Source organism: Pan troglodytes, chromosome 9 (genome assembly GCF_028858775.2).
Source record: "Pan troglodytes isolate AG18354 chromosome 9, NHGRI_mPanTro3-v2.0_pri, whole genome shotgun sequence".
NCBI classification, from domain to species: Eukaryota; Metazoa; Chordata; class Mammalia; order Primates; family Hominidae; genus Pan; species Pan troglodytes.
In genome coordinates this window covers 85996412-86017821 of record NC_072407.2, presented here as the reverse complement: position 1 = coordinate 86017821, position 21410 = coordinate 85996412, and the positions used below count along the sequence as shown (strand labels likewise).

General features: G+C 35.1%; 1 protein-coding gene across 33 annotated transcripts in view; it reads left to right on the top strand.

Moving 5' to 3' along the window:
- The window catches only part of DLG2 (discs large MAGUK scaffold protein 2), a 2168441-nt gene that overhangs the window by 1632326 nt on the left and 514705 nt on the right, over positions 1-21410 (top strand). For all 33 annotated transcript variants that reach the window (XM_063783330.1, XM_063783332.1, XM_063783324.1 and 30 more), the window contains one exon: positions 9708-9844. In XM_063783330.1, the coding sequence (XP_063639400.1) occupies positions 9708-9844 (137 nt within the window). The remainder of the gene's footprint in view (positions 1-9707; positions 9845-21410) is intronic.

The following is a 21410-nucleotide window of genomic DNA, read 5'->3' as shown; positions in this document are numbered from 1 at the left end:
TGACATGAGAAATCACTGCTTGGAGATATGCAAGAAAATTGGAAAGATGAACCCAGCTTTGTATAATTGATGTAATCCTGAAATTCTGTATGTGCGTCAAGTGATTGCCAAACAGGTCATTTTTAATTACTTGAGCAATTAGGTGCTTAAATTTGGCATGCCTTTTTCTTTTACTAGAGTACTGAAATATTCACTGATTTTACTTCCTTTTGTGAAATGATTACTTACATTTTTCTGTGTCAGCTTTGTTTATGACCCACATGCAGTAATGTTTAGTCTTATTCTTAATAGCCCAACATTCCACAGTAGGTGGTGTTATAATCAGCGTTTTGGGGTGAGAACTACCAACTCTGTTCACTGACTTTATTTTATAATGGACTAGTTTGTCATCATGTGATGGTCCAGAGCTATTTCTTTTTCATGGACACTTCTTTTCAAAATGGTAACCAATTTTCTTTAGTTGTTACAAAACTATCACTTCCCCGAAATCAGTATTTTGGCCATTTTAAGTGTTCCTTACACAAATCTTCATCCAATTTGAGTCAGGAACTCATTGTATTCATTTCAGTAGGGACTACCCTGTCTTACTGTATCATAAATACATGTTTTGATTGCCAGGCATTTTTGCTTCAATTTTCGGATCAGTAAAGTGGGACTTTATTAGCCCTGTGTGACATAACTCAGGACGGTTGACTCTTTAGTCATTTATCCAGCCTGGAATCTGAAGACATGTTGGTTTTAAATGTGCATTTTCTTTTATCAGTTCTAACTTCACCTATCAAGACCCAGTCCAAATGCTAAACTTCTGTTAATTATTCTCCTTCTCCTCTAAGAAGTAAGTCATGCTTCCCTCACATAATGCTGGTAGCAATCTAGAACTCATCCAAACCAGATAGATTATGCCAAAGTGTTGGTGTCATGTTTTCCCAACAACCTGACAGTTTATTGAGAGCACTTTATTTATCAAGTATCTATTATTGCTAGATAATAGATATACTTACTCCTTTATTACAAAGAAATGGAAACTCAAATTTGCATAGTTATAAGATGAAAGAATCAGAAAGTGAAGCTGCCTCTGCTGTTGTCCCATTGCCTGCTCAGTGCTTACCATAAACCCTGTACAGGTTGAGGATGGAGAGCTCATCAAAGTTTACCTGAGGCAATGTGATGCCTTATACAGTTACTGACTGCAGCTACCATGGCTCACTGTTTCTGCCCCTTGCTCATTCAAAGCCACTAATTTCATCTTTAAGGGGGGACTTTCTCAGAGACATGGGACTTTCCTTGTCCTCTTATATTCATTTGTTCATTCATTCTTTCACTTAATACATATTTATGAGGCAAGTATGTACCTGGTTTTGTTCTACTTGCATAGTACAAAATAGACCAAAAAACCATGTCATTACAGAGCTTATGTTTTCACCAAGGAGACAGAACATAAAAAACATATAAACAAAATATGTAGATGACTTATATAGTGTATTACAAGGTAATAAGTGCTAAGAGAAAATGAAAACTAGAGCAGGATAAGGAAAAAAATATATATAGTCAGGGGACAGCATTAAATAGGGAGCTTAGGTTCCAGCTCCTACAGAAATTGAGACTTGAACAAAGCCCTGAAAGAAGCATATTCCATGTAGCAGAACAGCTGTAGCAAAGACCCTAAATTGACAGTCTATGACTATGTCGGAGTACTCTAGAAATATCAAGGCTGTAAGAGTACAGCTAATAAGAGAAGTGAAGGACCTCTTCAAGAACTACAAACCATTGCTCAAGGAAATCAGAGATCACACAAACAAATGGAAAAACATTCCATGCTCATGGATAGGAAGAATCAGTATCATGAAAATGGCCATACTGCCCAAAGTAATTTATACATTCAATGCTATTCCCATCAAACTACCATTGACATTCTTCACAAAACTAGAAGAAACTATATTAAAATTCTTATGGAACCAAAAAAGAGCCTGCTAAGCAAAAAGAACAAAGCTGAAGGCATCCATAGCTAGCTACATGCAGAAAATTGAAGCTGGATCCCTTCCTTATACCTTGTACAAAAATTAACTCAAGATGAATTAAAGACAAGTATAAAAGCCAAAACTATAATAAACCTAGAAGAAAATCTGAGAAATACCATTCAGGACATAGGCACAGGCAAGAATTCATAACAAAAATGCCAAAAGTAATTGCAACGAAAGCAAACATTGACAAACAGGATTTAATTAAACTAAAGAACTTCTGCACAGCAAAATAAACTATCATCAGAGTTCCAGACAACCTACAGAATGGGAGAAAAATTGTATAATCTATTCATCTGACAAAGGTCTGATGTCCAGAGTCTACAAGGAACTTAAACAAATTTACAAGAAAAAAACAAACAACCCCATTAAAAAGTGCACAAAGAACATAAACACACTTCTCAAAAGAAGACACCCATGCTGCCAACAAATGTATGAAAAAAGGCTCAACATCAGTAATCATTAGAGAAATGCAAATCTGCAAATCAAGACCAAAATGAGATATCACCTCACACCAGAGAGATGGCTATTATTAAAAAGTCAAAAAAGTCCTTGCCCATGCCTATGTCCTGAATGGTAATGCCTAGGTTTTCTTCTAGGGTTTTTATGGTTTTAGGTCTAACGTTTAAGTCTTTAATCCATCTTGAATTAATTTTTGTATAAGGTGTAAGGAAGGGATCCAGTTTCAGCTTTCTACATATGGCTAGCCAGTTTTCCCAGCACCATTTATTAAATTGGGAATCATTTCTCCATTGCTGGTTTTTCTCAGGTTTGTCAAAGATCAGATAGTTGTAGATATGCGGTATTATTTCTGAGGGCTCTGTTCTGTTCCATTGATCTATATCTCTGTTTTGGTACCAGTACCATGCTGTTTTGGTTACTGTAGCCTTGTAGTATAGCTTGAAGTCAGGTAGCATGATGCCTCCAGCTTTGTTCTTTTGGCTTAGGATTGACTTGGCGATGTGGGCTCTTTTTTGGTCCCACATTAACTTTAAAGTAGTTTTTTCCAATTCTGTGAAGAAAGTCATTGGTAGCTTGATGGGGATGGCATTGAATCTATAAATTACCTTGGGCGGTATGGCCATTTTCACAATATTGATTCTTCCTACCCATGAGCATGGAATGTTCTTCCATTTGTTTGTATCCTCTTTTATTTCATTGAGCAATGGTTTGTAGTTCTCCTTGAAGAGGTCCTTCGTGTCCCTTGTAAGCTGCACTTCATGTCTAAAACACCAAAAGCAATGGCAACAAAAGCCAAAATTGACAAATGGGATCTAATTAAACTAAAGAGCTTCTGCACAGCAAAAGAAACTACCATCAGAGTGAACAGGCAACCTACAAAATGGGAGAAAATTTTCGCAACCTACTTATCTGACAGAGGGCTAATATCCAGAATCTACAATGAACTCAAACAAATTTACAAGAAAAAGACAAACAACCCCATCAAAAAGTGGGCAAAGGACATGAACAGACAATTCTCAGAAGAAGACATTTATGCAGCCCAAAAACACATGAAAAAATGCTCACCATCACTGGCCATCAGAGAAATGCAAACAAAAACCACAATGAGATACCATCTCACACCAGTTAGAATGACGATCATTAAAAAGTCAGGAAACAACAGGTGCTGGAGAGGATGTGGAGAAATAGGAACACTTTTACACTGTTGGTGGGAGTGTAAACTAGTTCAACCATTGTGGAAGTCAGTGTGGCGATTCCTCAGGGATCTAGAACTAGAAATACCATTTGACCCAGCCATCCCATTACTGGGTATATACCCAAAGGACTATAAATCATGCTGCTATAAAGACACATGCACACGTATGTTTATTGCGGCACTATTCACAATAGCAAAGACTTGGAACCAACCCAAATGTCCAACAATGATAGACTGGATTAAGAAAATGTGGCACATATACACCATGGAATACTATGCAGCCATAAAAAATGATGAGTTCTTGTCCTTTGTAGGGACATGGATGAAATTGGAAATCATCATTCTCAGTAAACTATTGCAAGAACAAAAAACCAAATGCCGCATATTCTCACTCATAGGTGGGAATTGAACAATGAGAACACATGGACACAGGAAGGGGAACATCACACTCTGGGGACTGTTGTGGGGTGGGGGGAGGGGGGAGGGATAGCTTTAGGAGATCTACCTAATGCTAAATGACTAGTTAATGGGTGCAGCACACCAACATGTCACATGTATACATGTGTAACTAACCTCCACATTGTGCACATGTACCCTGAAACTTAAAGTATAATAATAATAAAATAAAATAAAAAAATCTATTGGTTTAAAAAAAAAGTCAAAAAAACAACAGACACTGGTGAGGTTGTGGAGAAAAAGGAATGCTTTTACACTGTTGATGGGAATATAAATTTGTTCAATCATTGTGGAAGAGAGTGTGGCAATTCCTCAAAGACCTAGAGGAAAAAAATTCAACCTAGCAATCCCATCACTGGGTATATATCCAAAGGAATATATATCATTCTATTATAAAGATAAATACACATGTATTTTCATTGCAACACTATTCCCAATAGCAAAGACATGGAATCAACCTAAATGCCAATCAATGATAGACTGGATGTAGAAAATGTGGTTCATATACACCATGGAATACTATGTAGCCATAAAAAGGAATGAGATCATGTCCTCTACAGGGACATGGATGGAGCTGGAAGCCATCATTCTCAGCAAAGTAACACAGGAACAGAAAACCAAACACCACATGTTCTCACTTGTAACTGGGAGCTGAATGATGAGAACACATGGACACATGGAGGAAAACAACACACACTAGGGCTTGTCAAGGGGAGGGAAGCAGGGAAGAAGAGCATCAGGAAGAATAGCTAATGGATGCTGGGCTTAATATCACATTGATGGGTTGATCTTTGCAGCAAGCTACCAGGGCACACATTTACCAATGTGACAAACCTGGACATATTGCATATGTACCCCAGAACTTAAAAGTTAAAGGCAAAAAAATAAAAAAAAAAAAAGAAACGTCAAGGATGCAAGTGTGTTTTGAGTGGAATGAAGGAGGGAAAAATTAGCTAATGAAGGGAAGACATGTGAGATTAATAACAGGGATGGGGGACAGGGGCATTAGTCATGGCATGCCTTAGCCAGTCTAGGTCTTATAAGGTAGACAGCCTGCCCCTGCTTTAACAGAGTCTATGCAAGAAAAACCCAGGTAATTTGTGTTTGGTCTTATTGCTCAGTGGTACTAGCCCACATTTGTCTTCATAGAATAGCTATCCAAAAATTGCTTGCATTATCTGGGTTTAGAACATTGCTTCAGACATGTTTCAACTACACTCACTCATATGAACTCACTTTTGGGTCATTATTATTACAGTGTTTCTGGTCAATGGATAAAAAATACAGTTAGATAAAAGAAATAGATCTTTCTAGTGTTCAGTAGTGCAATAGGGTGGCTATAGTTAATAATGTATTGTGTATTTCAAAATAACTAAGAGTAGAATTAAAATGTTCCTAACACTAAGAAATGATAAATGTTTAAGGTAATGGATATCCCAATTATCCTGATTTGATCATTACACATTGTATACTTGTATCAAATTATCATGTGCACCCTATTTACATATATTATGTATCCATAACAACTAAAAATTAAAAATGGAAAAAAAATTCTTTACATTTACTTTGGCCGTGCTCGATAGCAGCAGGTAATACAACGCACAGTATGTACTCAGGAGATGCTTATTGAAAGAATGGATGTGTGAATGAATAAATGAATGAGGATAGATGCAATCTTATAGCACAGATAGATATTTCCACCTGTAAATAAACATAAATTCTCAATGTAGACATAAACTACAGATTTATTCATCATCTGAATTGAATATTTAGAATATGATTAAGTGTTAAATAAATTTTAATTGTTTTTAAACACATGCGTGTTATGTCAAAGTAAAGGAAATTGGAAAAATTACTAGTTGTGTACATTCAGAAACATGCTCTGGCTCTGAGAGGAACATTTACTAAAAATACCTTGCTTCACCTTGAATAGAGTCACTAGTTAAAAAGAAGCACATAAACCTAATCTCAAGAAAAAATGTTACTCGATTTTTATCTATCTATCTATCTATCTATCTATCTATCTATCTATCTATCTATCTGTCTATCTACAGTATCCGTAGTGCTTTCATTGTCTTTGTGCAGTCTTCAACTTCAAATGTCAACTACATACTTGCTCTGTTTGTTGAACTTACCCGTTTTTATGGTGGTAATTTATTTCTACAGCTCTTCTTGTAGCTAAGACCGTGGCATTTACTGCTGGCATAGTGGATGTAAATTGGAGTCTCTGAATTTGTTTTAACCTTCTCTTTTCAGAGTTTGGAATAACCTCTGTACTTTTATAAATGTGGTAGATTGACCGTAGCACGTGGCTAAGAAACTTTTGTAAATACATTTTTTAAAACTTCCCTATTTTCATGTATAATAAAGTAACAGTTTTGGGAAACATGAGCTGATATGTATTTTAAATTTTATAGGAAAAGCCAGTTTGGGGTATTTTACTCTTTGGTCATCATTTGCTTAATAAACAAATTGTAAATCTGAGGCAAACAAATATATTCATTGTTCCATGGGGTGGCAAAGCATCAATAAAAATAATTACTCACATCACAAGGAAATTAGATAACACTTGCTTTAATTGCCCTATCAATTTAAATCAATTTTCCATTTATTTTTAACAACTATTATGGTTAATTTAACGATCATTGCATTTCAAATATAATTCCAGAGATGTTGCTTTATAATTTACTATGCCATCATTTTTCAATTAACTATTTATGCTATCTTAAGAGTGCATAACCTTACCCAATATTTATTCAATAAAAGTATAGTGAAGTAGAGTTAATATTTTTAAGTATTTTTTATTATTGTTGTATAAAATGCCAAATATTTTAATGATAGCTTTATTATTTTACTAGGTGTGTGGTTTTTCTAAAAAAGTCTTAAGCCAAGTAAGCTATAGAAATTATGTCTTTAGTCAAAAGGCCCTTGATTAATATCTGTCTTCTTGAGTAATTTGCATGTTAATTATCTTATGATTGTAAAATGCAATGAAAATGTATGCTGCAAGTATTGTACTGAATGAGCATTCAAACATATTCTGAAAGGGATTTTTAAAAATTCTTATACGTTTAAAGAGTCTATTAATTATTCCTTTAAAATGATCTCATAATAACTTTTTAAAATACATTCATGTGTCATTTAACAATGGGCATGCATTCTGAGAAATACATCATTAGACAATGTCATCATTGTTATGGGAACATAATAGAGCGTACTTAGCAAACTGAAATAGAATAGACTACTACAAGCCTAGGCTATGTAGTATAGCCTGTTGTTCCTTGGATACAAACCTGTATACCATGTTACTATACTGCGTACTGTAGGCAATTGCAAAACAACAATAACTATTTGTGTAGCTTAACATATCTAAACATAGAAAAAGTACAGTAAAAAATAAAAGATAAACAACGGCACATCTGTACAGGGCATTTAGCATGAGTGGAACCTATAGGACTGGAAATTGCTCTGGGTAAATCAGTGAATGAGTAATGAGTAAATGCGAAGTCCTAGTACATTATTGTACACTACTGTAGACTTGAAGAACACTGTACACTTAGGCTAGATTAAATTTATTTTTAAAAAGTTTCAATAATTAACCTTAGCTTACTGTAACTTTTTTACTTTATGAACTTTTTGACTCTTTTGTAATAACACTTAGCTTAAAACAAGTACAGCTATACAAAGTATTTTCTTTATTCTTATTCTATAAGCTTTTCTTTCTTTTTTTTTTTTTTTACATGTTAAACTTTTTGTTAAAAATGAAGACACAAACACACACATTAGCCTAGGCCTACCCAGGGTCAGGGTCATCAGTATCATTGTCTTCTACCTTCACATCTTGTCCAACTGGAAGATGTTCGGGAGCAATAACATGTAAAACGTTACAGCATGCATCTGTCATCTCCTGTAATAATAATGCCTTCTTGTAGGATACCTCCTGAAAGAGTTGCTTGAGGCTTTTCTACAATTAACTTTTTTTTTAATAAGGAGAGGGGTACACTCAAATATAACAATAAAAAGCATAGTGTAGTAAATACATAAACCAGGAACATAGTTATTTATTATCATTATCAAGTATTATTTATTGTTTACAATTGTATATGCTATACTTTTATATATGTGACTAGAAATGCAGTAGGTTCATTTACACTGCATCACCACAAACACATGAGTAATCATTATGCTATGATGTTACAATGACTATGATGTCACTTGGCAATAGCCATTTCTCAGCTCCATTATAATCTTTTGGGCCCATCATCGTATGTGTACTCTATCACTGATCAAAACATTGTTATGCAGTGCATGACTGTCCTCTATTCTTGTTATTGCTTCATAGTTTAATATAAGTTAAGATTGTATAAGCCATAGTACAGTGAAAATCATCTCTTAAAAGAGACAATCGCCATGTTTAAAATGATTTGATATTCTGCCATGTTATAAAAATAATATAGCCTAAGTATACATTTTAAAGTTTTTGGCTGGACGTGGTGGCTCATGCCTGTAATCCCAGCACTTTGGGAGGCCAAGTTAGGTGGATCACCTGAGGTCAGGAGTTCAAGACCAGCCTGGCCAACATTTTTAGTGTCTACTAAAAATTAAAAAAAGTAGTCAGACGTGGTGGCGTGTGCCTGTTATCCCAGCTACTCAGCAGGCTGAGGCAGGAGAACCGCTTGAAGCCGGGAGGCAGAGGTTGCAGCGAGCTAAGATCATACCACTGCACTCCAGCCTGGGCGACAGAGCGAGACTATCTCAAAAATTAAATTAATTAATTAATTAATTATTTAACATTCTTTTTATTCTTTATTTTCCAATAGAATATTTTTAAGGAATATTTTTAATTTTTTAGACTGTATACTGGAATAATTCACTTTTTTGTGTGACTAGTCTCACAATTAGTTAATCAGTTAATAACAATAAATGCTAGGAAATATAAAATATGACAAGGTGGCAAGAGAACAAAACATGAAAGGCAAGCATCTAGCTTCTTTTCCTTATCTTCTCTCTGAAATTATTACATGTATATAAACAGTGTAACTTATTCATGGCTCTTGCCTCAGAATTTGTGCAATTTTTGAGCAATTCTATTTCTCATCTGGAAATATCAAGAGTATCCAGGTTTCTGCCCAAGTGATTGGCAGTACTTCTGTTCTCTATGCTAGAGTAACAACAGCAATGAAGATGAGCCCATAGAGTCAACAATGAGCAGGACTATACTTGTCTTTTTCCTGGCTCACCTAGGATTCCTCCACACCCTTCACCTGATCCCTGCTCTGGCCAGTCACCCTTATAAACAGGATAGCTGAGGAACAGCAGTTAGGCATACAGTCTGGAAATAGAACAAAACTACTCACATGGGGTTGACTTCAAAATCTTTGCCTCATTTGCATTAACAATTCTTCAAATATTTAAATAACAAACGAGATTGAAATACAATTTTTAGTGTTATTTATTGCTGTTACAATAAGTTGAGGATTCATTTTTAAAAACTGTTAAAATGTGGCTAACTGCATTTTCTAAAAACAACTACAACAACAAAACAAGGCTTTCCGTTTTCTGTTCCTTTCTTATAGGTTTAGGCTTCAGTATTGCAGGAGGTGTGGGGAACCAACACATTCCTGGAGACAACAGCATTTATGTAACTAAAATTATAGATGGAGGAGCTGCACAAAAAGATGGAAGGTTGCAAGTAGGAGATAGACTACTAATGGTGAGTGTGACTCCAGCAAAACTGTGTGTATATTTATAAAGCTCTTGTTTTCCAGTGTATGACTGTCTTTGTCAGTTCAGGCTGCCATCACAAAATACCACAGGGTGGGTGGCTTAAAATGGCAGAAATCTATTTTCTCACAATTCTGGAGACTACAAAGTCCAAGGTTCCAACCGATTAGGTTTCTGGTGAGGGCTCTCTTCCTGACTTGCAGGTGGCCCCCTTCTCACTGTGTCCTCACATGGCCTTTCCTGGGTGTTTATGCAGAGAGAGATCTGTCTCTCTCTTTCTCTTCTTATAAAGCCACCTCTTATAAGGCCCAGTCCTATTGGATCACGGCACCATCTTTAACTCATTTAACCTTAATTATCTCCTATAGAGCCTATCCTCAAATACAGTCACAGGGAGGTTAGGGCTTCAACATATGATTTTGTGAGGGGTCCACAATTTAGAACTTGGACAAAAATTGAAAAGAAGAGACAGCAGATTTATGAGTAAGAGATTTCAAAAGTACATGTACAATGTATCTATTTTGTTGACATTTTCAAAACAAATCTAAATTTTCATTAATTTTCTTAGATACACATGGCATAGAGATTATCTGTTGTTCTTCCAACATAATGTGTCTCCTATTAGGGAGAGCAATTACTATTTATAGACTGCTGGAGAGGTGGGGTTTGCATAACAATAGAAACAACACCCTGGCTTACTGATAAGCGTATTTCCACAGTCCTTTGTGCAACCAGTATAGACACAGCTCCTGACTTCCAAGAATTTATAATCTGAGTTCTGCTACATGTGTAAATGGATCTCTTCCTTTCCTCCCCTTAGACAGGGTTATAGCTATTTCATTTGCCAGCTTCTCACATGCTTCAGTAGTCCTAGGCAGTGATTGACATTGACACACAGCCAGTCTTTCTGAACCATGGAGTTATATGATAACCTAAAGCAAAATTAAGACGATTATAAGCAACAAAGCATTTGGGACTGTGTTAATAAAACTGCCTTATGTCCATTTACTGTTGTATGCCAAAATCTACAGGATAATAATCGAATATTGTAAATTAATAGTAGGTAGCTCTCAAGTAAGATTAGCGTATCTGTCTAGTCACATGTCTACCCTTGTAAAACAGGACTTCTAATCTGTCTGCAAGGAGCCATTATCTCCAACAATTTTGTGAGAAGTGTCTGGGGAGGATCAACCCCCAATCTCAACAGAAAATTAATTTTTATGACCTGTGCAAGTTTTGGAGGTTGAACCTCCGAATTTTATATTTATTTGCCTACTTCCCTCAGCTTTAGAGAGCTGTGTTTAATCGCAGTGGTCTAATTTCATAGTTGCCAATGACCTTTGTGTTCAATAAGCTTTGTGTTAGATAAGATCTTTGTAATAATCTTGATAGCTAACATTGACCTGGCATTTACTAAGTTCCATGTTCTTTTATAAAGGACTTTTTTGTACTGTAACATATTTCTAACAGCAGTACATTTTATATAAGCAAAAAAGAATTGAGATGTAGACAGGTTTTCTGACTTGCCCATAGTCATATGTTTAATAATGGACAAAACTGGGTTTCAAATTGAGGCAATCTGGCTAGCACCACTCATTACCACCAAGCTATACTGCCTCTTGTGCAACATGGTTTCATTAGTTTCCTTGAATTTGTCAGTCAGTTCTTTCCTTTCCTCCTTTATTCATTATTGTCATTCATTAATTACTTTTTAAATAAGTACATGCTGCCCACCTACTGTGTCTCAGGCAGTAGCTGCTATTCAGGAAGGAACTTTGTCTTGAGAAAACTGGATGGGCAAAAAATATACCATTAATGACTTCAGTCAAAGTTAAAGTTAAGAGTTGTGGGCTGCTTTACCACCTGAAGCCACTACCACTTTCATTCTCAAGCAATTCTGAATTTTTGTTGGTTTGTTTGTTTGCTTGTTTGTTTTTGATGTAAAAGTTTGTTCTTATGATGTTGTTCTATCTTCTGGACAACAAAGGTTGTCATTAGGTATAAGACCTGAACAACTTCTTTCTGGAATATAAATTTTATTGCTTGAAATGTTGTCTTGGGAATAGAATAAATTGTGATAACCATATTCTACATAGTGCTAAGTTGAAAAATGAAGACCGTTTCGTTCTCAAGTAATGACTGTCTTAGATAGTTACTGGTTTGACCTTTGACTCATGGTTCCATATGAGTTTGGTTGCAGGCAGCTCTTCTGGTATTTCTTCATCCGCTGCTATTGTACAATCATGGTAAATGCTACGTGCTTATTTCTTGAAGTTTTGTTTAAATTTTTTGTTTTATTTCCAAATTTTAAAAAAAACTTGCTCCAAATAATTCTGTCAAAGGATTTTCCAGGCACTACACTATTTTTATTACCATTTTGTTGATATTCATCGTAGATATAATGATCAGTCTAGTTAGGACAAAATAGAGATTGAATAAATTAACTTTTCCAAGTTTACAGAGTAAAAATGAGCAGACCTCTGCCTGGTTTTGTGAAAAAGACTTAGCACTGGTAAATAGAATATTTCTATTCCTACACCATTCTTTCAGTATATCATCACTGAAAACAGAAAGATAGGCACACAGTAATTCATAGTGCACTAGGTGAAAGAGATGAAGTATGTATTAAAAGTAGAATGTGATGGCATTTATTGTTCAGATAATCCCAGGATTCTAGAAGAAAACAAAGAAGAGTGACAGTTGAGTTAGGGTGTGAACTTCCAGAGGAGCATTGCTTAAGCTGAACTTGAGAGCATTGTGCAAAAGCAAAGTAGTCTGTTAAGAACTAGAAATAACCTAGCTTGTGCCACTTCGGGAGTATTAAGACATAAGCCTAGAAAGGCGGACAAAGGTTAGATCTTAGACTCTCTTGTATTTTTCTCATTCCTGTTGATTACCCACCTCAAAATTGAATATGTTTTTCCTCCCGCCTAACACAAAACTACTTAAGGGCAAAAATTTAAATTCTTCCTTGGTGTATGTGCAAACAAGGTTGAATATATTCATGCCTACCTTATTTTGGACTAGGAATACAGTAGTGTAATTTTTCGAAGACTTGCCTGAATAGTATATAAGGTGGAGGCAACTGACTAGTTAGGTCAGTATTTTTAGAAACTCTTAATAGCTCATACTCTTGATGCCAAAAGCAGCCCTGATTGTTAAAGCACACACCTGCACAAGAAGCAGTGATGGTTGCATTTACATTTCTTGGGTGCACAAAAAAAATTCTCAAAAAGCAAGGACTTATGCTTTTTGCAAAGCCTTTGAGAAGTTACTGGATCATAGGAAGCTTATAACAAGAATGGAAGATTCTTAAATAACTCACTTTCTTTGGTATCCAGTAACAGTAGATGTTCAAAATATGTAGCTAATTAATACCAGCATTGTGAACGCTGCACAACCTTTTGCTTATTACTAAGCAAGTTACTACTAGCTTCTGAAAAGTAGCTTCATAATTAATGTTATGTATACACTGCCTTCCATGACTTTTACTTTGCCTTAAGCTAATCTCCAAAATCTGAAATGCTGCTCCAATATCAGAAAAAAAGGGGGAGGTGGAAATATATTTCCTGTGATTTTAAGAGTACAGAGAATCATTCACATCTCTGGTTAGTTCATATATGTCTAGTGTGTAATAGAAGTCAAGATGAACTCTCAAAAAAAATGATTTCGAAAATAGCTGTGACATAATCCTTAATTGTTTTGAGTTTTAAAGCATAGTTTTTTTTTAAAGAAACTTCAGCAGTAATAGGTCTCTCCTCTCTTATGTAAGGAAGACAGAATTAGTACTTCCAAGTTGAAACTGGAAATGAAAGAAAATGATTCATTTTATACTTTGCAAGCAAAATAACCCTGAAAAGGAGAATAAAGACAAAATCACTGAAGCGACCCTAAAAGACCAATTATCTTCCTTCAACCCAAAAATATTTATTAATGCTCTCCTTCTGTCATGCCTTTCTACCTCCTCTTCTCTTTACTACCCTACATTCATATTCTTTGTATCTTCCCCCTCTTCTACTCTCCTCCCACAAAGGAAGGACAAATGATTTAGATTCTATGATGTACCAGCTGTACCACACTCTGCATATTTTTCTCTAAATATGCTATTCTTTCTAAAGCAATTTGCACCACTTCCTTCTGACACTTCTTAGGAAAAATTCCACCATATATTATTCACTCAGAGTTCTGTAAGTAAACTGGTCTAAAATAAAACTCCATTAATTTCTTTAGACTTTCATGGCTGAATACTCACAATTCAGGAAGTCTCGTAGCAACTGCCCTCTACTGAGAGCACAGTCATTTTTTAAAGAGTTAGTAATAACAATAACTCTTTTAGTTTCTCAAGTAAAATAGCTATAATGTTGGGCACCACCTGAATCATACCATCCATATTGGGTACTTTTTCTCCCTGAAATTCTTCTTATATCTCAGAATTTAACGTATGTATCTTAAAGGTCATCTTTTATCAACTCTTGCTTGGTGCATCAGAAAAGCAAGCATGTGAAGCAGTCTCTGACCTCTCATAGAACCTCCTTTAAGGATGGATAATACCTCCCGAAAGCTATTTATTAGGTAATAAGTATCATTAAAATGTTTTCCTTAAAATTCTGTTAAAATATATTTTCCTGTAAATGTCCCCCTTTATTCATAGCTCTGTCACTTGAAAACAAAAAGGTGAAGACTAATTCCTCTTCCACATATGTTTGAAAGAGCTATGTCTTTCCACTTCTCCACTTCTCAGTTTTTTAGGATGTTTTAGACCTTTTCTCTCTCTTCCAGTAAATTTTATCACATATTCATTTATCTTCTGTAAATAGATTATACTTATTACAAAACTTCTTTATATTCCTTACAATTTTATTTCCTACTTTAAAAATTCCACGTAATAGTATAGTATGTGACCTTTGCAAATATTCTACTTAAAGAAACAATTACTCTGTCTGTCACCTTTTGTAAACCTCTTGGTATTTTAAATAAGATGACCCATAATATCAGACCACTCTGATGTTTAATGGGTCACCCAAATACATGCTATATGTTCTTTTTAGCAAAATAATATTTTTAAAAATTTCCTTGGTCACTTAGAATTTATTGTTCACTAGAATTTTGTTTTGTTTTTTAAATGGTAAAGTGACAGTGACATTGGATTTTGTGGATTGTACCAGTGGTTTAGTGTTGTAGTCTCAGATGAAATAGATTCTCTTGGCCTTGAATTTCAGTGGTAGTCAGAGTTTAACAGCATAACAGATTTTTAAATTCTTTCATATATTTCACATATTGGCTTTATTAAGCACTTCCAAGGTGATACATATAGCCCAATATATTAGAAAAGTGTTAACTTCTTCCCCTTTTTCTATATAAACCAGAAATGTTGAATCCAGGATAATTTGATTGTCTTCTCTGCAGGGACAGCATTAGTTATTAGTTGACAAAGCCCCTTGGCACATTGTAATTTAAGGTTTAAAATCTTAGCCTCTTCTTTCCATAACCCCTGCTCGACATTTGAAGAAAAAATTGTCAGTGAGAGAACTTTTATACCTTTTACAGAGAATTAGTTCTTGTGTTTTCTTTCCTTAAAGGGAAGTAGTAAGTGACAGGAAAAGTAACAGAGACATTGAAGTCGAGCGGAAAGACACTGGACTCAGATGAGAAAGCTGGATTTCAGTCACAGGCACCTAGCACTGATTCTACCTAATCTGTCTTGGGCAAGTCACATCCATCTTTGGTCTTCTATTTTGGCCTCTGTACCATAGTAGCATTATATTAGATTGGTATTTCCAAAAGTATGCTTTAAAATATTGTTCTCTTTTCTGTGTCACGTGAATAGACTCTGTGACCAAATACGTTTGCTAAATTCTGCAACTTGTATCCCAATTCTCTTGAAGATTCTCAATGAATTTTAGCATATTAAAAATTCTGTGAAGTCCTGCCATCAAGTAAGTGATTTGATTTTGATTAACAAATCTGTTTTATCATGGAGCCTTCTTCTTAGAGTAATACTTACAAAACACCTAAAACTAGTGTTTAGTGGAATATACTTAGGATGTGCTATGTGTGAGCATCGCTTATTTTTATTTGAAAATAAATATCCTAGAGTAAAGCCATGAAATACTTTTAGGAAATGTGAGTAGAAACAATGCAAGTTTCTGAATGAGTATTAGTTGTGATGACTGAAATTGTTGTTATTTTTGGTAAATTTACAAAATTGCCTGATTTCATCCAAGTATCAATAAGAAAATCAAATTGAAGACATTGCGAATATGTAGAAATTATCTGAATAATGAATGGGATGTTAAAGCATATTCATTGGTTATACCAACCTTAGATATCTTAGAATCAAGACCTGTAACTCTCTGAGCATGTCTCTTTCCTACCAACAACACATTGCTTTCATCTTGAAAAGATCTTTTGCCTACACCACCTCATTTATTCTTAACCCCCATCTTTGAGAGGTAGTTAGGACAGTCATTACTGTTATTCTTATTTTTCAGAAGGAAAGTTAGAACTCAGTTAGAACTTAGACAAAGGGATTTCCAATATTACATAACTAGTAAATTGTGAAATTGGATTCAGACATAGATTTTGATGTCCTGAAGTTAAATTCCTTTCACTGGTTTTGTCAACATCTCTGATTCTTGATTTTGGTTACACATTTGAATCTCAAGATAAGCTCTTGAACACTATGAATACCCAGTCGTCAGTCAACCCTGAATAATCAAATCAGGATTTCTGGGGTACGGATCATGCTTCATTTTATTTTATTTTTTTAGGTTTTCCAAATGATTTTAATGTGCAGCCGGGTTAAGAACCACCATCCTACCTTGATCTAACCACATCCTAGCCCATTCTGCTGCTACCACTGCATCTCCTAAGGACAACTTTGGTGGTAGTGCTCATTCTATCAAGCCAGTAGAGTATAATTTAGCAATTACCTGCAGTTGGCTAAAAAAAATTTAGAACAGTTCACTCTCAAAATTCTGTCCCCTGAGGTTAAAGTCACTTCTGAAACAACAGGATAAAACCTGGACAACTGTTTCTTGAACTCTCTTCTAATTTATCTCAAATGTAATAAGTTATAATACAATGTAATTGCTATGACATATTTTATTTAAGGGTTAGAACCTCCTATTGCACTCTTTTTTATTTTGCTTATACTCAGTGTAATAGCCCTCTTTATAGAATCTGCTCTGTAAGTATCATGTTGCTGTCATTTTAAAATTATCTTAATAGCACACTCCATCAGTAAAACACAAAAGGTTGCCACTAATATATTTCTCTACTCTAAATTACATATATATTACTATGCTAATATATTGTTTACATTTTAAAACATATGAAAATGGAAATAGAAATATAAATATCCATGTGATTAATATTAATAGAAATGCAAATGTTTTTCTCTTGTACCCAGTGGATTGCCCTAGGGTTCATATCATACTGTCCATTTTGGTGACCTCTGCTAGAGAAGAAATTTGAGTAAATCAAAACAATCACTCTTGCTTGCTCTCTTTCTTTATATGGAGTAAAAGGTTAAGAAATGAATTAATGATTAATGAAGGAAGAATAGAATCACAATGATGGAGCTTTGACTGTGTACCTTATAAACTAATATGATCTGGTGCTAAGATTCTGTACCAGCTTTTCATCCTTATATCCTGTGCCTGGCACAGAGTGAGTATCCAATAAATGTGTATTGTTGCTTGAATGACCTTCATTCTTATTGCTTTACTCTCTGACTAAACTCAAATGTAAAATAGAATGCAACACAAATGCTTCATTCTTTCTATAAAATAGGGAATTTTGATTGCTTTTCCTTTGGTGTTCTGCGATCATTTTTTTAAAACTTAGCTTAATACCTCAACACTTATTAAGTGCCAACTATTTATATTGCATCAGCTAGGGGAATAGAGATGAATATGATCTAATCAGTTGCCCTTGAGAAGATCATTCTTGGAGGTGGGAAGAGGCACTGTAGGAATAAGTGTTTCACAATATAGGGATTGATAATTTCTACATAAAGAGCCCTGAACAGCAGCAGGATCAACAAAGCATGATGTCTGATTATGGCTGTTTGATTTCTATTTGTATGCTACTTTATATCATACAGAGTCTTTTCAACTTCATGGTATTATTCTTTTCTCATAAACACAAATCTACAAATAAGTATAATTCCCATTTTACATGTAAGAAAATGAATTCGTAGTAAATATGTTAACCGACTTAAATTCGTGAAACTAGGAATTAAAACCAGATCTGATCTGATTCTATGTTCAAAATTATTCTCACTGTATCAAGTTGCCTTCGTTTCTAGAAACAGCAAGGTTTAACATATGAATATTATTTCTAGTAAATTTAAGTCTATTCATTGGCCTTGAGAAATTAACTTTCTTTTTTCCCATTCCGATTTTCATTACTCATGAGATGCTGCTATGTGTGTCTCATAATGACACCACTGTACTTAGCTTCTGTTCTTTCTTAAAGTTTTTGTTCTTGCTCATTTAGAGTTAATTTTGCTCTATGACATACATATTCATTTCTGAAAAGATGAAAAACAAGAAAATATTTATTATCCAAAGATAACCATTACTAACATGCCTTTTATTTATTAATAGTTATTATTTTGAATACATTTTATTATAATAGTTAATTTCAGAGTACTATGGAGATTTTAATCCTTGGTTTATGCATATTTATTTTCATAGCATTGGCATTACTACATTGGATTGGTCTGCTTTTTAATTTATCTTACAACCTAATGATCAGCCACTTTGTTTCCTGTTTAAAAGTTAACTTTAGAGTTTTCTTACCAATGATTCTAGAGTTCCACATTTCCTTGTACTATGCCTTAGGTAACCTTAATGTCTGTAATCACCTCCCAGTTCATCCCACCATACTGATATTCCTGCAAGAACATGGAAAGGTCAGTATCTTGCCATCTCTATATTGCTCATTCCTCTTTATTATCATATTCTCATGCCCCCACACCTCCCACCTTTGTATTATTACATTTATATTTGCTTACACACATTTGAATTCCCACAAAACTTGCCATGTCTCCTTGCAAGTCTCCTGGCACCTCTTTCTTCAGCTGGTTTGCCTTCCTTTGTCTGCATCATGTTCAAATTCAGTGCTCCCTCTTCTGTTTGAGAGAATGAGTCATCTCACCTCCAGCCTCTCTTTCTTGGCCTCAGTCCTCTTTCCTATTAGCAAACACACAGCCAGGCTGCACATATGTCCCCGTCTGTGTGGTGCACCCCACAGAGAGCACTTCAATCAAATTCACATGATTTTTTTCCTTGAAACCAGGCCAGTTGCTCAGTGTTCACCATTATAGGCAGATATTTGATGCAAATGAGAAAAAAAAGAATAAAAAAGACAATGACAAACAATGACAAGAGCAACTAGCCAATCAGTGTAATGTCCCTTCTCATTGCATACAATCAGCTCCAGCTGTAGGCCCTTTATCTTGAGAGTTCATAGGATAATGCACACACATAATTAACCCAAACAAACTCACTTTTGTGGAAAACATTTTGAAGACTTCAGCACAAAAGAGCACTTTTTGGTCCAAATCCGGTACTATTCTGAATTTTTAAAAAGACCACACAGAAGCTTCATCAGCAGCACCCTAATTAAACTCATCAGTTCACAGATGTTTATAAGAAAATGATCAGCGAAAATTTTCACCAAGAAATCCTGCTTACAGATGATGACAATAGTATTAGTGATAAGAGCTAACATTAAGAACTGTATTGTGCCTGTCACTTTATATAGGCCAACACATTTTAATCAATAGCCTTTTGAAGCAGTAACTGCTATCATTCCTGTTTTGCAGATGTCAAAACTAAAGCTTACAAGGTTAAACAAGTCTCCCCAAATCACACAGCTAGGAAGCACCAGGGTCTAAGCTTCAGTATGCGTGACTCAAAAGCATGTGCTTTTAATCACTACATTCTGTTGCCAGTATCATAATACCACCTGTTCTGTGACTGAAATCTATGTAAATTTTTCAATATTTCAGTCACCAAATAGAAACTGAGTGAACTACCACTATTTTAAACTACTATTATTATTCTCCCCAGTATCCTCTTTCCCCATTTCTCACCACTACCTTTCCCTCAACTTCTGCTTTATGGTCTAAAAATTTTCCTCGTGGTCTGAAGACTCTGTTAGCAAAGTCACTCTATGAAAATGTTGTTGAAGGTAATATTTTCTGGATCATTTCACTGCCCACCTTAAAAATGGCAAAAGGTGCAATTTAATAAGCACTGACCACATTTCTCTTTCACTGATAATCTAATGAGCTGTGTAGTTTCCATACTCTGAGGAGAGAGACAATGAGCCCTTGTCAGAAACAGAGCTTTGCTGTCACTTATGATCTAATCCAGTTAGTTTCTAGCCTTTGGTTTTTATTTTTAATTATTATTGACTTCTCATTCCCCCTGTGTTATGCCACCAGATACTGTTTCTCTTCTGTTCTCTCAGTATAGATGTTTTTGTGGGCCATAGTCACAGTATTAAAAGCTGCCTTAGGCAATCTTTTTTTTTTTTTAGAGGAAACACCCACTTTCATATACGTTTTAAACCATAGAACATCACATGTAAATATTCATTATCGGCCAGGTGCGGTGGCTCACGCCTGTAATCCCAGCACTTTGGGAGGCTGAGGTGGGTGAATCACCTGAGGTCAGGAGTTTGAGACCAGCCTGGCCAACATGGTGAAACCCTGTCTCTACTAAAAATACAAAATTAGCTGGCAGTGGTGGCACATGCCTGTAATCCCAGCTACTCGGGAGGCTGAGGCAGGAGAATTGCTTGAACCCGGGAGGCAGAGGTTGCAGTGAGCCAAGATCACGCCATTGCACTCCAGCCTGGGCAACAAGAGCAAAACTCCATCTCAAAAAAATAAAAAGAATAAAAAATAAATCATTATCTAGGCACAAGTGGTAACGGCCCTAAAATAAATGATTAATCAAATGTATAAGAAGGTTTTGAAAAGACAGTGAGATCAGTGAGATATGTTAAGCTGCTTTCCATTTTACTTATTTATTTTTTGACTGGTCAGTGTATTAGGATGATGCAGTATACTATTACCACTGGATTAAGCAGGAAATATAATGATTCCTCAAGCTTTTATAATACTTTGGAATTTATTCTACTTTTATATGTAAACTCGGAAAGAAACCCTGTTCTCCTAAAGGGAGAAAGAACAGGTGATATGAGCCCTAGCTTTTAATGAATCAACATACAAATATAATCTCATTTTCATCTCGTAAGGAGGCTTGTGATCCAATTGATGGCTTTGACAATTGGAGGCAGTGTGACCTCTTTGTTGCAAGTTAATCTCTTTAAAAAACAGTTTTTCTCATCTGTAAAATTTGCCTGATTAATAGTATCTACTTCCTGGAGCTCTTCTGATGATAAGTTATATGATTCATGTCAAAATATGTGACATAGGACTCCTAAAATATATGGCATGCAAGTATTAAATAAATGTTAGTTATTATTATTATCGTGTTATTTCTGTATTATTAAGGGCTGCCATTATCAACTGT